At 41.6% G+C, this 20,376-nt stretch overlaps 1 protein-coding gene across 9 annotated transcripts in view; it reads right to left on the reverse strand.

The window, feature by feature from the left end:
• Positions 1-6,985: 6,985 nt before the first annotated feature.
• The window catches only part of BCLAF1 (BCL2 associated transcription factor 1), a 34,655-nt gene continuing 21,264 nt past the window's right edge, over positions 6,986-20,376 (reverse strand). For 3 of the 9 annotated variants that reach the window (XM_073337403.1, XM_073337404.1, XM_073337402.1), the window contains exons 11-12: positions 17,746-17,892; positions 15,341-15,707 (exon numbers count right to left, since the gene is read on the reverse strand). In XM_073337403.1, the coding sequence (XP_073193504.1) occupies positions 15,468-15,707; positions 17,746-17,892 (387 nt within the window). In that variant the 3' untranslated portion in view covers positions 15,341-15,467. The other 6 variants (XM_073337408.1, XM_073337405.1, XR_012158058.1 and 3 more) reach the window with 5 other exon arrangements.

The raw sequence follows: 20,376 nt of genomic DNA on the forward strand, positions 1-20,376 counted from the left end.
GCCAATTGTACAATGTATGATCCTGATTCAGCAACTGGATCTGTTAATTGGATGCAGGGTTCTTTATGAGCAGATCCATTTGCAAAATCAAGACAGTAGCTTGCAAAAGTGACTGACTCCCCAAAACCCCTACTCAATTTAAGATGACCAGATGTCCCGATTTTACAATCCAGATATTTGGGGCTTTGTTTTATATAGGCACCTATTATTCCCCCACCCCCTGTTCTGATTTTTCACACTTGCTGTCTGGTCACCCTGACTCAGCTACTACCTATTCCAGCATAGGCTCCAGTCCCAAATGGATCCATTGATACTGTGCCCTACCCAGCTAAAAAGCATGGCCTTTAATAGGTTTTTGTTCATTGGTATCTGCTCAGAGTAAAATGCATTGTACAAAAGAACTGCAGTTTTCCCCCATTTTACCATGCAGACTCCCTTTCCAGTTAAGGCTAAGTCAGTGGTCCCCAATGCGGTGCTGGTGGGCACCATGGTGTCCACCGGGGCATTTTTGTGCCCCCGCAGGACACCGTGCCACCAAAATGCCGCCGAGTGCGGCCGCCAGAGAAATGCCTGCATTTCAGCACTGTGGTGTCCAGTGCCCACCAGTCTTCTGCAAATAGCAAAAGATTGGGGACCACTGGGCTAAGTGGACCAGTCCCTTTGAATATTCCTTTATTAAAAACAGAGCCAGAATGGCGAGTATTGATTTTTTTTGTCATGCTCTATCACACTCTTATGAAATTTTTCAGTTCCTAAATCTAGATTATGGTAACTGCTTCACAGTACATAACAAGCAAGAACATTTTAAGTGTGTATTAGGACAATTTCTCATATCATTACATACTTGTCAAAAAGCATTAGGAACTGTCTCTTTTGTTTGCAGTGGTAGGTGACATTTTAATTTATTTCCATTACAATGGAGGCAGCGTAACACCCTAGTCTCTTTTCGTAGCTACAGCAGTACAAGAATGGACACTTGTAGGATTTAGTAGGGGTTGCCCTACTCAACCCCACAAAACAGAAAAGTGATTATGAAAGAAAAAGGATGCCTTTCTGGCCTCATCATGTTCCTGGGCCATCCAAACATACAAGTTCTGCATTTAGCTCTTCAAGTAATTGCTTTCTTTGTAAAAATTTCAACTTTGTATATTCAGTTACAACAGGGGTGAGCAAACTTTGGCCCGAGGGCCACATTGGGGTGCAAAACTGTATGGAGGGCCAGTAGGGAAAGCTGCACCTCCCCAAACAGCCTGACCCCAGCCCCCTATCCGACCCCTCCCACTTCCCACCCCATGACTGTCCCCATCAGAACCCCTGACCCATCCAACCCCCTATCCAAACCCCCTCTGCTCCCTGTCCCAACTGCTCTACCCACACCCCCTAACTGCCCCCCTGGGACTCCACCCCCCCATCCAACTGCCCCCTGCTCCCTGTCATAGAATCTCAGGGTTGGAAGGGACCCCAGAAGGTCATCTAGTCCAACCCCCTGCTCGAAGCAGGACCAATTCCCAGTTAAATCATCCCAGCCAGGGCTTTGTCAAGCCTGACCTTAAAAACCTCTAAGGAAGGAGATTCCACCACCTCCCTAGGTAACGCATTCCAGTGTTTCACCACCCTCTTAGTGAAAAAGTTTTTCCTAATATCCAATCTAAACCTCCCCCACTGCAACTTGAGACCATTACTCCTCGTTCTGTCATCTGCTACCATTGAGAACAGTCTAGAGCCATCCTCTTTGGAACCCCCTCTCAGGTAGTTGAAAGCAGCTATCAAATCCCCCCTCATTCTTCTCTTCTGCAGGCTAAACAATCCCAGCTTCCTCAGCCTCTCCTCATAAGTCATCTGTTCCAGACCCCTAATCATTTTTGTTGCCCTTTGCTGGACTCTCTCCAATTTATCCACATCCTTCTTGTAGTGTGGGGCCCAAAACTGGACACAGTACTCCAGATGAGGCCTCACCAATGTCGAATAGAGGGGAACGATCACGTCCCTCGATCTGCTCGCTATGCCCCTACTTATACATCCCAAAATGCCATTGGCCTTCTTGGCAACAAGGGCACACTGCTGACTCATAGCCAGCTTCTCGTCCACTGTCACCCCTAGGTCCTTTTCCGCATAACTGCTGCCTAGCCATTCGGTCCCTAGTCTGTAGCTGTGCATTGGGTTCTTCCGTCCTAAGTGCAGGACCCTGCACTTATCCTTATTGAACCTCATCAGATTTCTTTTGGCCCAATCCTCCAATTTGTCTAGGTCCTTCTGAATCCTATCCCTCCCCTCCAGCGTATCTACCACTCCTCCCAGTTTAGTATCATCTGCAAATTTGCTGAGAGTGCAATCCACACCATCCTCCAGATCATTTATGAGGATATTGAACAAAACCGGCCCCAGGACCGACCCTTGGGGCACTCCACTTGATACCGACTGCCAACTAGACATGGAGCCATTGATCACTACCCATTGAGCCCGACAATCTAGCCAGCTTTCTACCCACCTTATAGTGCATTCATCCAGCCCATACTTCTTTAACTTGCTGACAAGAATACTGTGGGAGACCGTGTCAAAAGCTTTGCTAAAGTCAAGAAACAATACATCCACTGCTTTCCCTTCATCCACAGAACCAGTAATCTCATCATAAAAGGCGATTAGATTAGTCAGGCATGACCTTCCCTTGGTGAATCCATGCTGGCTGTTCCTGATCACTTTCCTCTCATGCAAGTGCTTCAGGATTGATTCTTTGATGACCTGCTCCATGATTTTTCCAGGGACTGAGGTGAGGCTGACTGGCCTGTAGTTCCCAGGATCCTCCTCCTTCCCTTTTTTAAAGATTGGCACTACATTAGCCTTTTTCCAGTCATCCGGGACCTTCCCAGTTCGCCACGAGTTTTCAAAGATAATGGCCAATGGCTCTGCAATCACAGCCGCCAATTCCTTCAGCACTCTCGGATGCAACTCTTCCGGCCCCATGGACTTGTGCACGTCCAGCTTTTCTAAATAGTCCCTAACCACCTCTATCTCCACAGAGGGCTGGCCGTCTCTTCCCCATTTTGTGATGCCCAGCGCAGCAGTCTGGGAGCTGACCTTGTTAGTGAAAACAGAGGCAAAAAAATCATTGAGTACATTAGCTTTTTCCACATCCTCTGTCACTAGGTTGCCTCCCTCATTCAGTAAGGGGCCCACACTTTCCTTGGCTTTCTTCTTGTTGCCAACATACCTGAAGAAACCCTTCTTGTTACTCTTAACATCTCTGGCTAGCCGCAGCTCCAGGTGCGATTTGGCCCTCCTGATATCATTCCTACATGCCCGAGCAATATTTTTATACTCTTCCCTGGTCATAAGTCCAATCTTCCACTTCTTGTAAGCTTCTTTTTTATGTTTAAGATCCGCTAGGATTTCACCATTAAGCCAAGCTGGTCGCCTGCCATATTTACTATTCTTTCGACTCATTGGGATGGTTTGTCCCTGTAACCTCAACAGGGATTCCTTGAAATACAGCCAGCTCTCCTGGACTCCTTTCCCCTTCAAGTTAGTCCCCCAGGGGATCCTGGCCATCCGTTCCCTGAGGGAGTCGAAGTCTGCTTTCCTGAAGTCCAGGGTCCGTATCCTGCTGCTTACCTTTCTTCCCTGCGTCAGGATCCTGAACTCAACCAACTCATGGTCACTGCCTCCCAGATTCCCATCCACTTTTGCTTCCCCCACTAATTCTTCCCGGTTTGTGAGCAGCAGGTCAAGAAAAGCGCCCCCCCAGTTGGCTCCTCTAGCACTTGCGCCAGGAAATTGTCCCCTACGCTTTCCAAAAACTTCCTGGATTGTCTATGCACCGCTGTATTGCTCTCCCAGCAGATATCAGGAAAATTAAAGTCACCCATGAGAATCAGGGCATGCGATCTAGTAGCTTCCGTGAGCTGCCGGAAGAAAGCCTCATCTACCTCATCCCCCTGGTCCGGTGGTCTATAGCAGACTCCCACCACTACATCACTTTTGTTGCACACACTTCTAAACTTAATCCAGAGACACTCAGGTTTTTCTGCAGTTTCGTACCGGAGCTCTGAGCAGTCATACTGCTCCCTTACATACAGTGCTACTCCCCCACCTTTTCTGCCCTGCCTGTCCTTCCTGAACAGTTTATAACCATGGAGAATCATAGAATCATAGAATATCAGGGTTGGAAGGGACCTCAGGAGGTCATCTAGTCCAACCCCCTGCTCAAAGCAGGACCAATCCCCAGTTTTTGGCCCAGATCTCTAAATGGCCCCCTCAAGGATTGAACTCACAACCCTGGGTTTAGCAGGCCAATGCTCAAACCACTGAGCTATCCCTGCCCCATGACAGTACTCCAGTCATGTGAGTTATCCCACCAAGTCTCTGTTATTCCGATCACGTCATAGTTCCTTGACATCACCAGGACCTCCAGTTCTCCCTGCTTGTTTCCAAGGCTTTGTGCATTTGTATATAAGCACTTGAGATAACCTGTTGATCGCCCCTCATTCCCAGTATGAGGCAGAAGCCCTCCCCTCACAGACATTCCTGCCTGTGTATCCTCCCGGTATCCCGCTTTCCCACTTACCTCAGGGCTTTGGTCTCCTTCCCCCGGTGAACCTAGTTTAAAGCCCTTCTCACTAGGTTAGCCAGCCTGCTGGCAAAGATGCTCTTCCCTCTCTTCGTAAGATGGAGCCCGTCTCTGCCCAGCACTCCTCCTTCATGGAACACCATCCCATGGTCAAAGAATCCAAAGCCTTCTCTCCGACACCACCTGCGTAGCCATTCGTTGACTTCCATGATTCGACGGTCCCTACCTAGGCCTTTTCCTTCCACAGGGAGGATGGACGAGAACACCACTTGCGCCTCCAACTCCTTTATCCTTCTTCCTAGAGCCACATAGTCCACAGTGATCCGCTCAAGGTCATTCTTGGCAGTATCATTGGTGCCCACGTGGAGAAGCAGGAAGGGGTAGCGATCCGAGGGCTTGATGAGTCTCGGCAGTCTCTCCGTCACGTCGCGAATCTTAGCCCCTGGCAAGCAGCAGACTTCTCGGTTTTCCCGGTCAGGGCAGCAGATAGATGACTCAGTCCCCCGGAGGAGAGAGTCCCCGACCACCACCACCCGCCTTCTCCTCTTGGGTCTCCTGACTGCCACCCAAGACCCCCCAGCCCCTTATCCAACTCCCCTAGGCCCCGGCCCCCTTACCATGCCTCTCAGAGCAGCATGACTGGCAGCCACGCCGCCAGGCCAGAGCCAGACACGCTGCTGCACTGCCCTGCATCAGTGCACAGCCTGCCGCCCAGAACACTGCCCACGCAGCAGTGTAGCTGTGGGGGAGGTGGGACCAGCAGGGGAGGGGCCAGGGGCTAGCCTCCCCAGCCCGGAGCTCAGGGGCCAGGCAGAACAGTCCAGCAGGCCGGATGTGGCCTACGAGCTGTAGTTTGCCCACCTCCGAGTTACAATCAAATGACAGTATTTAGTGAATTGGTAGCTGAACACTTAACTACTGTAAATTTCCCTGACTTTGTTTAAAAGATGTAGCAGAACTGTTGCTGTGGAAGTCCAGTATGTTTAGGGGAGGTGCTTTATTTTGCCCAGATGCAAATAAATGAATCTGTATTAATCTGTAAAAAATGCTTGCTCCATGTTCTCGGATGGAGCATGCTATGTATTTTTTTCAGATTTGTAGTCATTTTAGGTGTCACACTAAGTAAACATGTCATACAATTTTAATGTCACTTTAAAAAAAAAAAAGTCAGCTATTCACCAAAACAGATAATCCACAGCTAATTAAAACTGGCGTTAGCTGTTACTACATGTTCGTTTTTGATGAAGACAGTATGATTTTGCTGAGATTGTGTGCATCGTTGATGGTACTACAGCATGTAACTTGTGTACCACTTTGTGAAAATATTCTTCATTCCTAGTGCAGTCCTTTCAATGCTCACTTATTTCCTTACCATACTACCTTTCTGCTTCCAATTATGTGCCCTGATGGAGCAATACGTAGCACCTACTGCCACCAATGTTACTTGGAGAGTATAACCTAGAAACAGTTTCCTATTTATGGCTTGGAGAAGATGTGGAAGGTTATATAGGAAGAATCACTTGTTTGAGAACTTCTCAGCTTTCTTAGTGATTTATGAGGCCATGTAACACTTTGTTTTCTTAGACAGGATTAATCCCCTTTAATTTGTGATGCATAATGAAGATCTTGGATGAGAGATGAAATATTCTTGTCACTAGCACATAAATTGCCTTTTTAAAATCTTACAGGTTTAAGTGTATTCAGGAGCTCAGCAGGGAGGCTTCAATTTGTGGGGTTTGTTTTGATCTGGTGTTTTAACAAGAATGTAATAAGGAACTAATACAGCAACGGGAGATAGTCCCTACATTATGCTTATATGCTTCATTCTCATCATCTTGTTTCTCATTTTATAGTCTTTCATCTCTATTTGTGTATGGAAGAAGTGGGGTAGGGGAACAAATCAACCACTATTTCCTGGGGCTGATTTTGAAGTCCATGTTCTCATACCTACTGCAGTATATATTAGGTCAATGATTCTGCGAGCCTGTCATTTAAACTTGGATCTGGATAAGGCAGGTCTCTTTCTTCTGCACATCATCAGATGCTTACTTGTTATATGCTAGCATGAATGACTGGAGAAAGAGGAGACACCCATGAGGTCCAGAAATTTCTCTACCAGTGATAGCATGGAACCTTCCCACCCAGTCATTCTTGCATCACTTAACCTTTTGCATGGACCATTAATATGAGTTAATTTAATAAATTACTATTAAACAAATGTCACCCTGCTGCATAAGTGTTATTGGTCAGTTAGTCAAAGTAGCAGAACTTTATTTCTGCAATCTGACTCCTGTAACAAGATGAATTTCAAATTTTAAGGTATAAAGAAATTCTGCATTGTCCACATTGCCAGTCTTAAGTAAAAGCCTTTGTTTGCAAACTGTTAGCATTCAAAATATTTTCCATCAATTTTGCAGGCACTTTATTTTCTTTCAGAGAGTTCTTCCAATTATGCAATTACATAGGACCTCAGAGTTATGAACATAAGAGTTACAACTAACCAGTCAACCACACACCTCATGGGAACTGGAAGTACACAATCAGACAACAGCAGAGACCAAAAAAAAAAAGGCAAATAAAGTACAGTACTGTGTTAAATGTAAACTACTAAAAAAGGGAAAGCATAATTTTACTTCTGCATAGTAAAGTTTCAAAGATGAATTAAGTCAATGTTCAGTTGTAAACTTTTGAAAGTTTTTTTGTTCAGAGTTACGAACAACCTACATTCCCCAGGTGTTCGTAACATGGGGTTCTACTGTAGAACAAACAACTGTGGCATGACTGAAAGGTTGGAGAACTTGAAGAAAGGTAAAAGGTCTGAGTTTGCAACTTCTAAGCTATGACCAGGATTAATACAATTAAAAAAAAAATCTATGGCATTCTTTCAAGTTCTAGCATTTTAAACTTACTCATGTATTTTAAAGAACAAAGTGTAAGTTTTAATACTTGAAATACACCAGGCCCTAGTTTCAATTTGTGAATGAAAACTTTAAGAAGTTAAAAGGAAATTAACATCAAGGTTCTTATGCCTATTAGGGAATAAGTTAGAGAGTTAGGATGTGGAAGGATTAAAACTGTATGAGTGAGGATGTGGCTAGCAAAAGGGACTGGATGTTAAATGTGGATGGACTTATCAAGCAAGAGAATTTAGACACTTCTGGAAGGTGGGCAGGGCATCTCAGCATGTTTGTATATAAGATTAGCTATTTCATTATTTTCAATCTTCAAAGTATTGAATTCATGAGCTGAGTCATCTGACCTGTAATGAATGAGGAAGCTGGTGATCAATATTGCAGACTGGTGTTTAGTAGTCTCCAGCATCGTATGAGGTTGTCTTCATATGCCTAAAACTGAAGAATGTGCTAGGAAATGATTGGAGGGACAGAAGAAAAGAGTCCTTTTAAAGTAAACAAAGTAGCAGTAAGATAATACACACCCATATAAAAGTTCAGAAAATCAGTTTACTTGGTTTCATTCAAAGACACTTTGATCTTGAAGCTAAGTGGAAGAGAACAGAGTATTGAGCATGATTTCTTCCTGGGTTCAGACAGGAGTGCAGGGCCTTAGAAGCAACCTATGCCCAAAAACCATCATCCATTGCTATTCTGGTCAACGCTACATCCAGGAGAGATTTTCTTCTCTCTTATTCAGCAGGCTGGGGAGATCCAATTGAACAGAAAATCCTCCTCCCTTTTATCCAGGATGGGAAGAAGAGCCAGAAAGGGAATTGAAAACTAGCCTCAGATGGAGCATGCAGTTTCTATATGAGGTGGAAGCAGAGACATTACATCTGAAGCTGAATGTAGCTTCAGCAGTCTCCATACACTGAAGTAAAGAGCAAAAGAGGGACGACGGCATCTCCCTCTTCTGCTAAAGATGACAAGACATCACTGCTTCTAGAAGACAAGACCCAGACCCAAATAAAGAATTCTGACCAAAAACTGTACTAGCTAAGCTGTGGGCACCATAGTTAAGATGGGAGATGTTTCCAAACGTGGCAGTACGCAAGGGAGGCTGAAGCCTACTGCAGCCTGCAGTTCAACTGTTGGCAGCATTTGAAAAGCCGCTTTGGGATGTGGCAAATCAAAGCTAGCAAGCCACCAATAATGGTTAAAGGGGGTAGTAGCAGCAGAGCAGTTTATGGCTCAGGCCTCCCCGAGCTATTTGGGGTGGGGTTTGGGGCAGGGGCAATTCCCAAAGCAGCTGGAGTTTACAGAGCAGAAAGAATTGAAGTTTCCAGTAAGCAAAAGAGCTGCATAGTACTGTCCATTTTACTTTCCACCCCCCAAGAAGATTGGGGAGCTGAATGCAAAATAAACACTGAAAGGATCTTGGAGTTGGTTCCTGGAGAGAAAATTTGCAAGATCCTGCCTCTAAGTCTGGAATGGGAAAAAATACCCCAGATGTCTCCTCAATAGAATAGCCTCTCTGTGGTGTTATAGGAGAGGAAGCAATTCTGGCTTTATTAAACTGTTGTGTCAGTGTTGTCCACCACTAACTCATCCAGACTGGTCTACCTTAATTCAAAATTCAATGTAGCAACAAAAAGGCTCTAGTAGGAAAGAAACTAGATAATTCTTACTACTTTTCCTGTAGATGTGATCCCAATGATTCTCTTTCTAGAAGTTGAAGACAAATACAAAATGCACTGAATACTCCTCGTATCAGCCAAACAGGTACTCCAGAAGTATCCAATAAAAAGTTCAAAGCACAACTTAACAGTTCCAACAAGAATGCAAAGACCATTACTCTTCATGAAGGACTAGATAATGTGATAGGAATTTAAGCTTTATTCAGTGCCTTTTATGCAAGCTCAAATAATTGTCTTTATATCACCATTCCTAATTTTAATTGTGTAATTTCTCATGTGGGTTCTCCAAGGGAATCTGCAACTGAAATCTCTAGGAGAATGTCCATTTAAAAAGTTTCTAGAGAGGTCAGGTCACAGAATAATTTGCCACTTCCTATCTATTCTGTAATCCAGAAATACTTTCTTCAGACTGGTAGTGGGCAGCTCCATTCACATACGCAAGGGCAGTAGGCTTCTGTTATCTAACTCTCAGGCTGGTCCAAATAGAGGAAGGATGTTATGATAATAGACAGGGATTCAGAAGATCTGAATTCAATTCCTAACTTTGCACCGACTTACTTTGCAACCTTGGGCAAGTCACTGTGCCAGTTTCCTTTCTGTAAAACGGAGATAATGCTTTCTCCGATCTGATCTATTTAAGTTCATAAATCCCTTTAGGCAGACATTCTCATGCTATGGATATAAGGCAGCAAGCAGCCCACTTAACAGTAGTGCCTAGATGACCCAACTGAAATTCAAATACTATCAAGTGCCTAACAACTAGGCTGTTGGATCAAATTACTTAGATTTGTTACAATACAAGTATTCAGTTTTCTTATAGTACAAGTCCAAGTCTACCCCCACTGACTTGTTTCTAGCTGCCTTCTTTGAGTTTTAGATTCACATTAATTGTTAATTATCAGGGTGAACTCTGGGATACTAGTTTCTGAATACTGAACTCAGTTTGATTGTTGTTTTTCCATTACTCCTCTCATTCCCTCTACTTTAGCATACCAGAAGTCTGTGTGAAGAAGTTTTGTTGAAAGTCAGAGGAGTAAATCAGTTTTACATTTCAGTCGTCTCTGAAGTCAGAGTAAAATCAGATCTTGTAACAGAGGTAAGGTTTGTCTGAAATTTCTACAAATTACCAGAGCACTAATGGAGTAGAATGCCCAATCTTTTAGTTACGCTAATGATTCAAATATTTACTGAACTATAACACTCATTCCACTACTTCCCTTCAAAAAGATGTAAACAAATTGAAAGTTTAACCTTTTTACCAAGACCTGTGAAGCAGAGCCATCCTTTCCCCTCCCTCAACTCTCCCTATTTACATTAGCAAAATTAGATATGTAGTATCTATGCTCTTATTACCATTGTTGCCAATAAGGTGACAAATGGAGCAGAGATCATCTTGTGGGGAGCGGACTGTTGCAAGAACATGTGTAATAAGCAGTATGTGGTGTTCCTATAGTTTCTTTTAGAAAGAGGGTATGATATTCCAGGGCAGAGTGAAGTACAGTATGACAGCATTAACTTGATAGAATCTTCAGAAATAGTGCTATTTATATGTAATTTCAGTTCGAGAAGTCGTATTAGACAGCTTAAGCGTCTTGTTTGATCACTTACATTTATCTGTTTCTGAACAAGTTCTTTTCTAGGCTCCAATTGCAAAAGAAATGCCTTCATGTTAATCAACTTACTATATAGCTTCCCTGTGCACACACTTTTCATGGTAGAATTTCCTATTGAAATATATCCTGTATTTAATGTCTTAGCTACCAACCATCTTTGCATTTAAACAAATAAGTCCTAGATTATGAATGTGGGGGTGGGAAAATGACCAAGTTAAATATGCAATTTTACTCCTAGCTTTCTGAGCAGAAGGAAAACTGAAGATGCTCATTACTCTAGAGCAGGGATGCTCATACTGGGCACTTGATGGTGGGCCAGAGTTCTGTAGCATTTGGTGCTTGTTGTTTCTGGTTATGAAATTTCATTAAGCCACCTAGAACTACACTGCTTATGAAACATTACATGTGACACATAAATAAATGACATTATAACATGATCCATTGTTTTCAGACTTACCTCCCTGTCTCCATTACACTTAATATTCTTATTATAGTTTTAACAGGAGATTCTTAGCAATAAAAATAAGTCCCACTAAGAAGGGAATTAAGCAAAAAAAGTTGGACCATAAACATCCACACAACTGGGTTTGTAAGAAGAGAGGGTATTGTCCTTTTCAGATGGAAGGTTTGCTTAATAAATTAGCCAACTAGATTCTATGCTGAGACATAGTGCACCCCGCCCATACTACAGTACTGAGATCTGTATTTCACACTAGCTCTAACATCTTTAAGTTGGTGTAGATCTTATACATCCTACTATGAAACTCTCCAGATACTACTGGCTTCCACATCACTTAAAACACTTATATAAACAGACTTCTATATTACTTAGGGCTTGGCTACACTTGCAGATGTACAGCGCTGGGAATTAAACCAGCCTTCGGAGACTACAGGGAAAATGCTGCCATGTGTTACACTGTCAGCTGCAAGCATGCTGGCTGGCATGGCCACATTAGCAGCTTTGCAACGCCACAAAGAGTGGTGCATTGTGGTAGCTATCCCAGTGTGAAAGCAGCTGCAATGTGCTTTTCAAATGGGTGGTGGTGGGGTGAAGCGTGACAGGGAGTGTGTTGTATGTATGTTGGGGGAGAGACTGTGTTTTGGGGGCTGAGAGCATGTCAGCATGCTGTCTTGTAAGTTCAGACAGCAACAGACCCCCCCTAATCCCCTCACAACAGCAGCATTCCACACTAATGGTTTGCTTTGTCCCGGAGCAGACCAGCATGTAGGCTGTGACAAATGGAGCTTTGAAAGGGGTATCATAGAATCTCAGGGTTGGAAGGGACCTCAGGAGGTCATCTAGTCCAACCCCCTGCTCAAAGCAGGACCAATCCCCAACTAAATCATCCCAGCCAGGGCTTTGTCAAGCCTGACCTTAAAAACCTCTAAGGAAGGAGATTCCACCACCTGCCTAGGTAACCCATTCCAGTGCTTTACCACCCTCCTAGCGAAAAAGTTTTTCCTAACATCCAACCTAAACCACCCCCACTGCAACTTGAGACCATTGTTCCTTGTTCTGTCATCTGCCACCACTGAGAACAATCTAGATCCATCCCCTTTGGAATCCCCTTTCAGGTAGTTGAAAGCAGCTATCAAATACCCCCTCATTCTTCTCTCTGCAGACAAAATAACCCCAGTTCCCTCAGCCTCTCCTCATAAGTCATGTGCTCCAGCTCCCTAATCATTTTTGTTGCCCTCTGCTGGTCTCTTTCCAATTTTTCCACATCCTCCTTGTAGCATGGGGCCCAAAACTGGACACAGTACTCCAGATGAGGCCTCACCAGTGTCAAATAGAGGGGAATGATCACGTCCCTCGATCTGCTGGCAATGCTCCTACTTATACAGCCCAAAATGCCGTTAGCCTTCTTGGCAACAGGGGCACACTGCTGACTCATAGCCAGCTTCTTGTCCACTGTAACCCCTAGGTCCTTTTCTGCAGAACTGCTGCCTAGCCACTCGGTCCCTAGTCTATAGCAGTGCATGCTGCACTTGTCCTTGTTGAACCTTATCATATTTCTTTTGGCCCAATCCTCTAATTTGTCTATATCCGCATTCCTGCGGCCAATTTCAAAACAATGAGAAGAGTGGCCACTTGACTTCAAAGGATTATGGGACGTTTCTGGAGGCCAATCACAGCATAGTAATGCAACATCTCGTTTCAGCCAGGGCGCAGCAAGCTTTATGCTTCTCGTGGAGGTGGATTACCAGGAGTGCTCCAGCTGCAGAGTCCAGGCACTCTGCATGCCTTGCCAGCGTGGACACCTCAGGAGTAAGGGCGCCCAGGGCTGCTTTAATGCGCTCTAACTTGCAAGTGTAGCCAAGTCCTAAGTGTGTGCTACTATATTATCCTAGAAATGGGTGAGCCTTGATACAAATAAAGCTTTTACAAGCCTTCATAGAATATCAGGATTGGAAGGGACCTCAGGAGGTCATCTAGTCCAACCCCCTGCTCAAAGCAGGACCAATCCCCAAGTTTTGCCCCAAATCCCTAAATAGTCCCCTCAAGGATTGAACTCACAACCCTGGGTTTCGCAGGCCAATGCTCAAACCACTGAGCTATCCTTCTTTTGACCATCATTTTACTTCTGGTTTGTAGGTTTGCAGGAAACTTTTCAAGCCCGGTATTTATGGAATTAAGCAGGCTATGTTATAAACAACATAGCTGAAATGGTTTGAAAGCCTCCATTTAATACTTTACTGCTAGTTCCACTTTTACATTTCAGCGTTACAACTTGCTTTGCTTTAACAAAATGCACACAAACACAGCATTTTGAACTTGCATCCTCAATCTAGTAGTAATAAGATTATTTTTAAAATTGCATAACCTTTTTTTAATCCTTAGCTTTTGCTTTTGCTGCGACAAAAGAGCTAGAAGCTCAAGTGATTATATGCAAGGCTGGAAAGGAGGTAAGTCTCAACTTTAGAGAATTAAATGAAAAAGCTCTTACAGTTTTAACTTGTTAATGATCTTAAAATCTAATAGCAAGTTAGCTTCAATTTGAAGTTTAGTGCCTCAGTGTGTTTTTCAAACGTTGATGTGTTTTAGAACTTATCACTGGTATCTTTAACCTGTTTCAGCTTACATTAAAATGTTCAAGTTTCTGTAAGATGTTTAGAGCAGTAAGGCACAAATTCTAACATTTCATCCTTTTAAAAACTTTTAGATTTTTATTCCATATAAGACTGTAAACTTAATAGAGAATTCACACTTATCAGAATATTTACCTGAAGAGGAAAGCCCATGTAAAGAAATTGAAAAGGCAGTTTTATGAACTGGAACAAAGACTGACACATAGGGCAGCTGGATTAATAATGCCACAAACTTTTTGACTAAAACTTTCTATTGGTAACCCACAAGTCACCAATTAAAACTCTTCAAAACGTAGTCTTGAGAGTGTCATTTTGTGTTATTCACTGTGCTTGAAAAGTTTTAAGCTAGCAACTAGTGCTCCATTCAGAAGACTTCATACATTATGCATGCAAAGTCTGAAATATACTAAACAGATTTTCTTAAAAGTAACTCTTTTCCCACTAGTGGTTTACCTTGTTCTGTCATATGCAAAAATGGAACATGCATTTGGAATGTAGGACAAATCTTCCGGTTACAGTGTATAGAAGTCAAGCTACTTTTTGGGCTGTTGCACAAACAGTTGAGGCATTTCCCCAGTAGCGGTATATGGACGGAGAAACGTAGCACCTGTTATGCTACAGCTATACTTGTCATATTTAGATCTGTTCAGAAGAGAGCTCCCATCGTGGGGGTGGTCTAGAAATGTGAATGTATGACAATGTTAATACATGTTTGTATACATCTCCATCCACATTCATTTTAAGGGATACTGAAATACTTTAGCTCTCAAATATGATCCACAGCAAGTTTTCTGCAGTTATTAAAACAGAAAGTCATCTGCATTAGTCTTGTACTACAGTTCCCATCAAGCTATGGTTAGGACTGCTGTAGCAAGCTAGAAGACTATTTTCAAATACATTTCATTTCAGTCTGTTCACTGTGAAAAGTGCTTTTATAAAAAAGACTGGCTTAAGGCAGCAATCTTTTAACACTACTTTTGGATGGGTGGCAAAACACAACAGACTTTGCTCTGGTTCATTCCGTCTAAGAAAAACACTAATTCCATTGTGATTGAGACTGAGTAGTACTAACTTTTTTTTTAAAAAATGCTCTTCCAAGATTTCAGGTATGCAGAGCTATAAGTTTACTTCAGAATAAAACACAGCGTCAGGGGAGAATCAAAACTTTTGAGTTGCACTTGACTGTATCTTTTGGACAGAGCAGAATTACATTGTATATAACAGACAGTAAAAGTTCTTAAAAGTTGATAATTACAAATATCATTTTACTTTCTACCTGTACGATCGTCAACATACAGTTTACTATATCAAGATCTCTAAAGGCTTAAAACAAAAAACAATCCCTCTAAACTACTTTTAAACAGTAAAATTTAAGTAAAATGCTTACATTCATTTGACGACAAAAAAATATTAAAAATGCTGTGTGGGTGGTGCAAGGGCTGCTTTTTCAGCTGGAATTTTTCTTCACATTACTCCTGTAGAAATAAAGAAAATAAGGATGAGTTGCCCCCATTTGTCCATTACCGCAGATGCATGAAAATAATTTTTAAATGAAAACTATTTTGTCAATTTTATCACTTAGGGTATGGTGAGGAAGGAAATCTGTTCTTCAATTCACCGACAAGCCAGAATTTTCTACCTTTTCTTCTTTGCGTCTGTCCTTTTCTTCATTATTTTCCATTGTTTCTTCTTCATCTTCCACAAGCCCATCCCCTTGGTATTTGTCATGTGTCCACTTTGGACTGCTACCTGATTTTTTGAAGTTAAACCGCCCTCTGCCACGCTGGAAAGTGCCACGGCCTCTTCCTCTTTTGGCCCAATAATCCACACCATCATCTCTGTCATCATGCTATGGTAACATAGGTCAAACAGAACAAGGATGAGTTAAATGAACAACGTTCTTAGACATTTGTAATGCACCTATTACCATAACATGTAGGCACCTTAAATTCAATGCACTATCAAGTGTGTTTTATATAGAATCTGTACAAGAGGTTTTCCAGGGAATATTCTAGTAGTTTACACCCACCGTTTAACCTATATTTTATAATTGATAAGGTTTGTCCTCATACTGTAAACAAACATTTGAAATACAGTTTTAGAAATTACCAAGTCTTCATTTATTTGTGAAGAATCATATCTAAGAGGTCTTGACCTATGTGGGACGACTCAAAACCTCCACTTAAAAGATGGGCAATAAACCAGTTATTTAATGAAATTTACCAGCTTTAACCATGCCACTCTATTTTCACAATCTTCTGCGACGGTTGGAAGTACTGCCTTTCACATGCTACCTGATAGATCCTGCTGCTGGTGGCAGTATGCAAAAGAGAGAGGGGTGGCTCAATAGCTTCCACACAAATGAAAAGCAGAAGCTGACTACTAATTAATAGGCAAATTCCTCTAGCCTCTCTCTTACTACAAACTTTTAGTTTTACTAATTTTATTTTAATATCACAAAAATCTTATTTCATATTCTAGAAAGGCCGAAGTGGTTTCTTTTAAGCAAAAGTGATAACAAATGTAGCACTCTGAGAACCTACCTCATTGTATAGTAATATCACATTGTGATGTGATTTTAATAATGCAGTTTTCCCCCATTCAGTATTTGTAACATTATTTGAAAAAGTGCTTAACCCTCGGAATTTAGTGCTACTACTGAGGATGACAAGACATCTTCCATTAGTGCTTGACTAGAAAATAAGGCTTACAGGTAAATCCAAATTGTATAAGTCTTCTGAACCTTAATAAAAAATTAATGTTTTGTAATCAAGTTTTGGATAGGAGACCACGTTCAAATGTCAAAAACAGATTTGGATTTTTTGGGAGGTGGGGATATTCAGGTTTACTTGTATGAGATAAGAGCAGAGGCCCTAGGTTTCATATATAAAAACTGTTAATCCCTTCTATGAGGAAGAAACAAAGCTAAAGTATTCTAAGGGACCCCAAAAGAGTGCAGTGAAGAAACAACACCAAAGTTCCTCTTGCCTAAGCCCATTAAAATTCCTTCCAGAATTATTGGTGGAGATATTCCCGTATAAAACTTTTTATTACTCTATAGTAATTTACTGACTAAAGTTCAGATATCACTATACAAATGTAGAAAGTTTATCAGAAATGGACTTGTAATTTTTACCATTAGTATTTTATTATCATTTGAAAATCCACTTAATAAAGAGAGATTAAGCAGCACAAGCAGAAGAGAGGCTGCATATTCAACAAGTTAAGTAAGAAATATCTTGGTCAATGATCTTAACTACCCTTCTTTTGATACCAGTATGGGAAAGTAATATTTAACAGATGTCAGAGTATTTTAATGCATCTCACTACAATCCATGTGTGCCGCGCCGCCTCCCCCACCCCCCCGCCATATTGTATGCTGCCATCTACTCATGCCACACCACTTTTGCAGGACTCTCAGGCACAGCTGAGGCACCAAGCATCAGTGTCTGCTTTAAATCCACTGGGGGGGAAAAAACACTCGAGTTGGTTTGGGAGGTCTGGGTGTGTTTGCTTTAACATTTTAGGCTGGGCGTGGTAGGTTGTCACTCTTCCTCATTTGCCACCCTAAATATGGGAAAAAAGCAGGCATGGTGGGGGATGTCCTCTCTGAAGTGACCTGCTACTGTTGCCCACCATTCTGCTGCAGAGGGATAGAAGGGAAGCAGGTACTGGGCCAACTAGGACCCTGATGCTCTCACAGTAATAATATGCTAAAGTCATTGACTTTAAAGTCATTGACAGCCACCAGTCATTGACAGCCACCAGTCATTGACAGCCACCAGCACAGAAGCAGCATGCACATAGACACCGCCTCTTTAACATCAGTTATAAAATATGCTTTGATAAAAGATGCATGCATTATATATAAGTTTTCCATCACCCACCAAGAAGTATTTCTTGCTTTTTGGGGTATATTCAGGATCCCACTCCTCTTCCTTCGGTCTCTTTTGAAAAGTAGCATTTGAGTTGCTGGGACCAATATTTGTTCCAGCAAAAACTCCTCTGGCTCTTCCTCTGCCCCTAATTCGAAACTGATTAACCAAAATGTTTATGTATTTAATCAATATGCATATAGTCACAAAGCAAATATTCAAGTTCAACTGTATTAACCAAAATGTTATTTCTGTATTCTTTCCTTAATACATAAACATAAAACAGCAGTTTAAGACTTCACATGTAAATACTTTAAGTCTAATGTACTAAGTGTTCACTTTGAGCTAACAATCCTCTCTATTCAGCTGAAGTGCATTCAAATATGTTTAGGGGATTTTTAGTATGTTTACCCATAATGTGAAATTGAGGGAACTGATTGACCAAAAAGAGGGGAGGAGTGCAGAAAAGAACATGAGACATGGACAATTTAATACTAATTATCTCTGAATAGAATTAGACTAAACAGACCAGGTGAGGATTCACAAGACTTATCAAGACACTGAAAGCAACAAACTAAAAAGGAGACTTTTGAAAATGATAATTTGGAAAGTGTTGAATATATAATATTAAAGATGACTGAACAGAAACAGAAGTGGGGGTTTTTAGAAAGGTAATCTGGAATATATATATATATATATATATGAGTAAATGCATAAATTTAGGAAATACTTTGGCCTCTGATATCCTCTGATTCCTCTTCATTGAAAAATTACAGTATGACAGGGGACACTATCACTGTGGAGGAGAAAATAGCATTTGGGAAACAGAAGGTTGCTAAGATCAAAGCCCAAGTCAGCTAATTCCAGAGGCTGATATTCCATCAATCATATGAGTTGGGCTATGGTGGCTATTTTAGTAATCCTACATTACAAGGCAGTCTAGGTAATATAGCCCAAAATCATGCTACTGTTGTGGGCCTACCTGTTTCAGGGCATGACAGAAAAAGAGGGGGAGACTTTTAGCATAAAGACAGCTCCCTTTTTAGTCTGGGAAGAGCTCGTATGAAGAACCTTTAAGGGACTGTAAAAGTAAGATCAGAAAATGTGGCTGCAGGCTATTCACTCTGACAGACGAGCAGATATGAATGCTTTCATTATGTTTATGGGTTTACATTATATAAAATGTGTGTCTCTCTCTCATTTTGTAAATATATACTGCAACCTGCTAGTGGAAATCTCAGTCATGGTTTTTGTTGCATAGGCATCTTTGAGTTTGCACCTAAGCAAATCTACTCCTTTATGGCCAGCCAGCCAGCCAGGCTATACCATAATAGCCCTGAACACAAAAGGGAAGATTTGGTTGCAAATTAAAAAGTTTTTTTTATCCAAAATAAAAACCATGACCTGGAATAGCCTACTAAACTAGAGGACAAAGACATTTCACTTTACCTGTACTGGTAAAAAATGATACGATCTAGTTTATGATTGTAGACAGAAGGTGCAAGCTAATCTGTCAGGCCTGTCTAGATATCTCTTGTCACAATAGTCTTGGGTTGGTCAATAAGCCTATATATAAATACTACTGTCTAAAAGGGTAAATCAGTAAGGAGTGCCATTATTTCTCATTTAAAGCATCCTGCAAGTTGTTACTATACAACCATCAGAAATCAGGCATGTCAGAGACCCATTCAATTACCAGCACATCTCCCTACCTAAATTACATATGCTGCAATGTTTCTTCCAGTACATTTGTCCAATTTAGTTTTAAGATTAGCAAGCCCTGAAGCATCTACAAGTTTTATTAGGAAACTCTTCCTGTTAGTAAGATATTAGACTGTGGAAGAGTTTACTGATTTTCAGCCCTAATTTTCCCTTTCAATTTTATCCCATTATTCCTAGCTATATACCTATGTATCATGCTGAACTCCTCTTTGCCCTTGGAGATTACACCATCCACGTACTTGTTGACTTATGTCCCTTTTAGTCATTTTGTAGCAGAACTATACATATTTAATTTTTTTAATCTTTCCTTATAAAATCAACCCTGCGAATATTTTTATTGTTCTCTTTTGAACCAGGAGGTGCCTAGAACTGAATAGTGTTGCATGTGCAGCACACCACAGTTGTATAGAGAAGGCATATTAGCAACCCACTTTGATGCCATTTTATATGCAGCTGAAAGTTGCACTGGCCATTTTTGTAGTCATATAACATTGCTTGTTTATGTCTAATCTATTGTCTCTTTCAGCATAACTGATTCAGTCTCACAGGTTACATGAAGGAGTCATCAGGATAGTTTAGTTACTCCCTCCCAAAGAATCTGTATGTTTGGAATTTTTCAAGACGTAGCTTGCAATGTTCAAAGCTATAGCTCCTAACGGTTACTTCCTGCCTATGTTCCTAATTTCTAGAGGTCTTTTTTACTGTTTCTTGGTCCTCACTGGTGTTTGCACATTTTTCAGTTTAGGATCAATGAACTACATTAACATGCTGTTTACATCATTTTATTGAGTAGTGAATTTTAAAACCACTGTCTGTGGACTTTGGTCAACACATTTCCAAATCACAATGCTAACCACCTTCCAGCCTTCAACCAGTTAGCTTTGCTGCTGCCTGTAGTCCAGTCCAGGACATTCAGAGAAA

Source organism: Lepidochelys kempii, chromosome 3, assembly GCF_965140265.1.
Source record: "Lepidochelys kempii isolate rLepKem1 chromosome 3, rLepKem1.hap2, whole genome shotgun sequence".
Taxonomy (NCBI): domain Eukaryota; kingdom Metazoa; phylum Chordata; order Testudines; family Cheloniidae; genus Lepidochelys; species Lepidochelys kempii.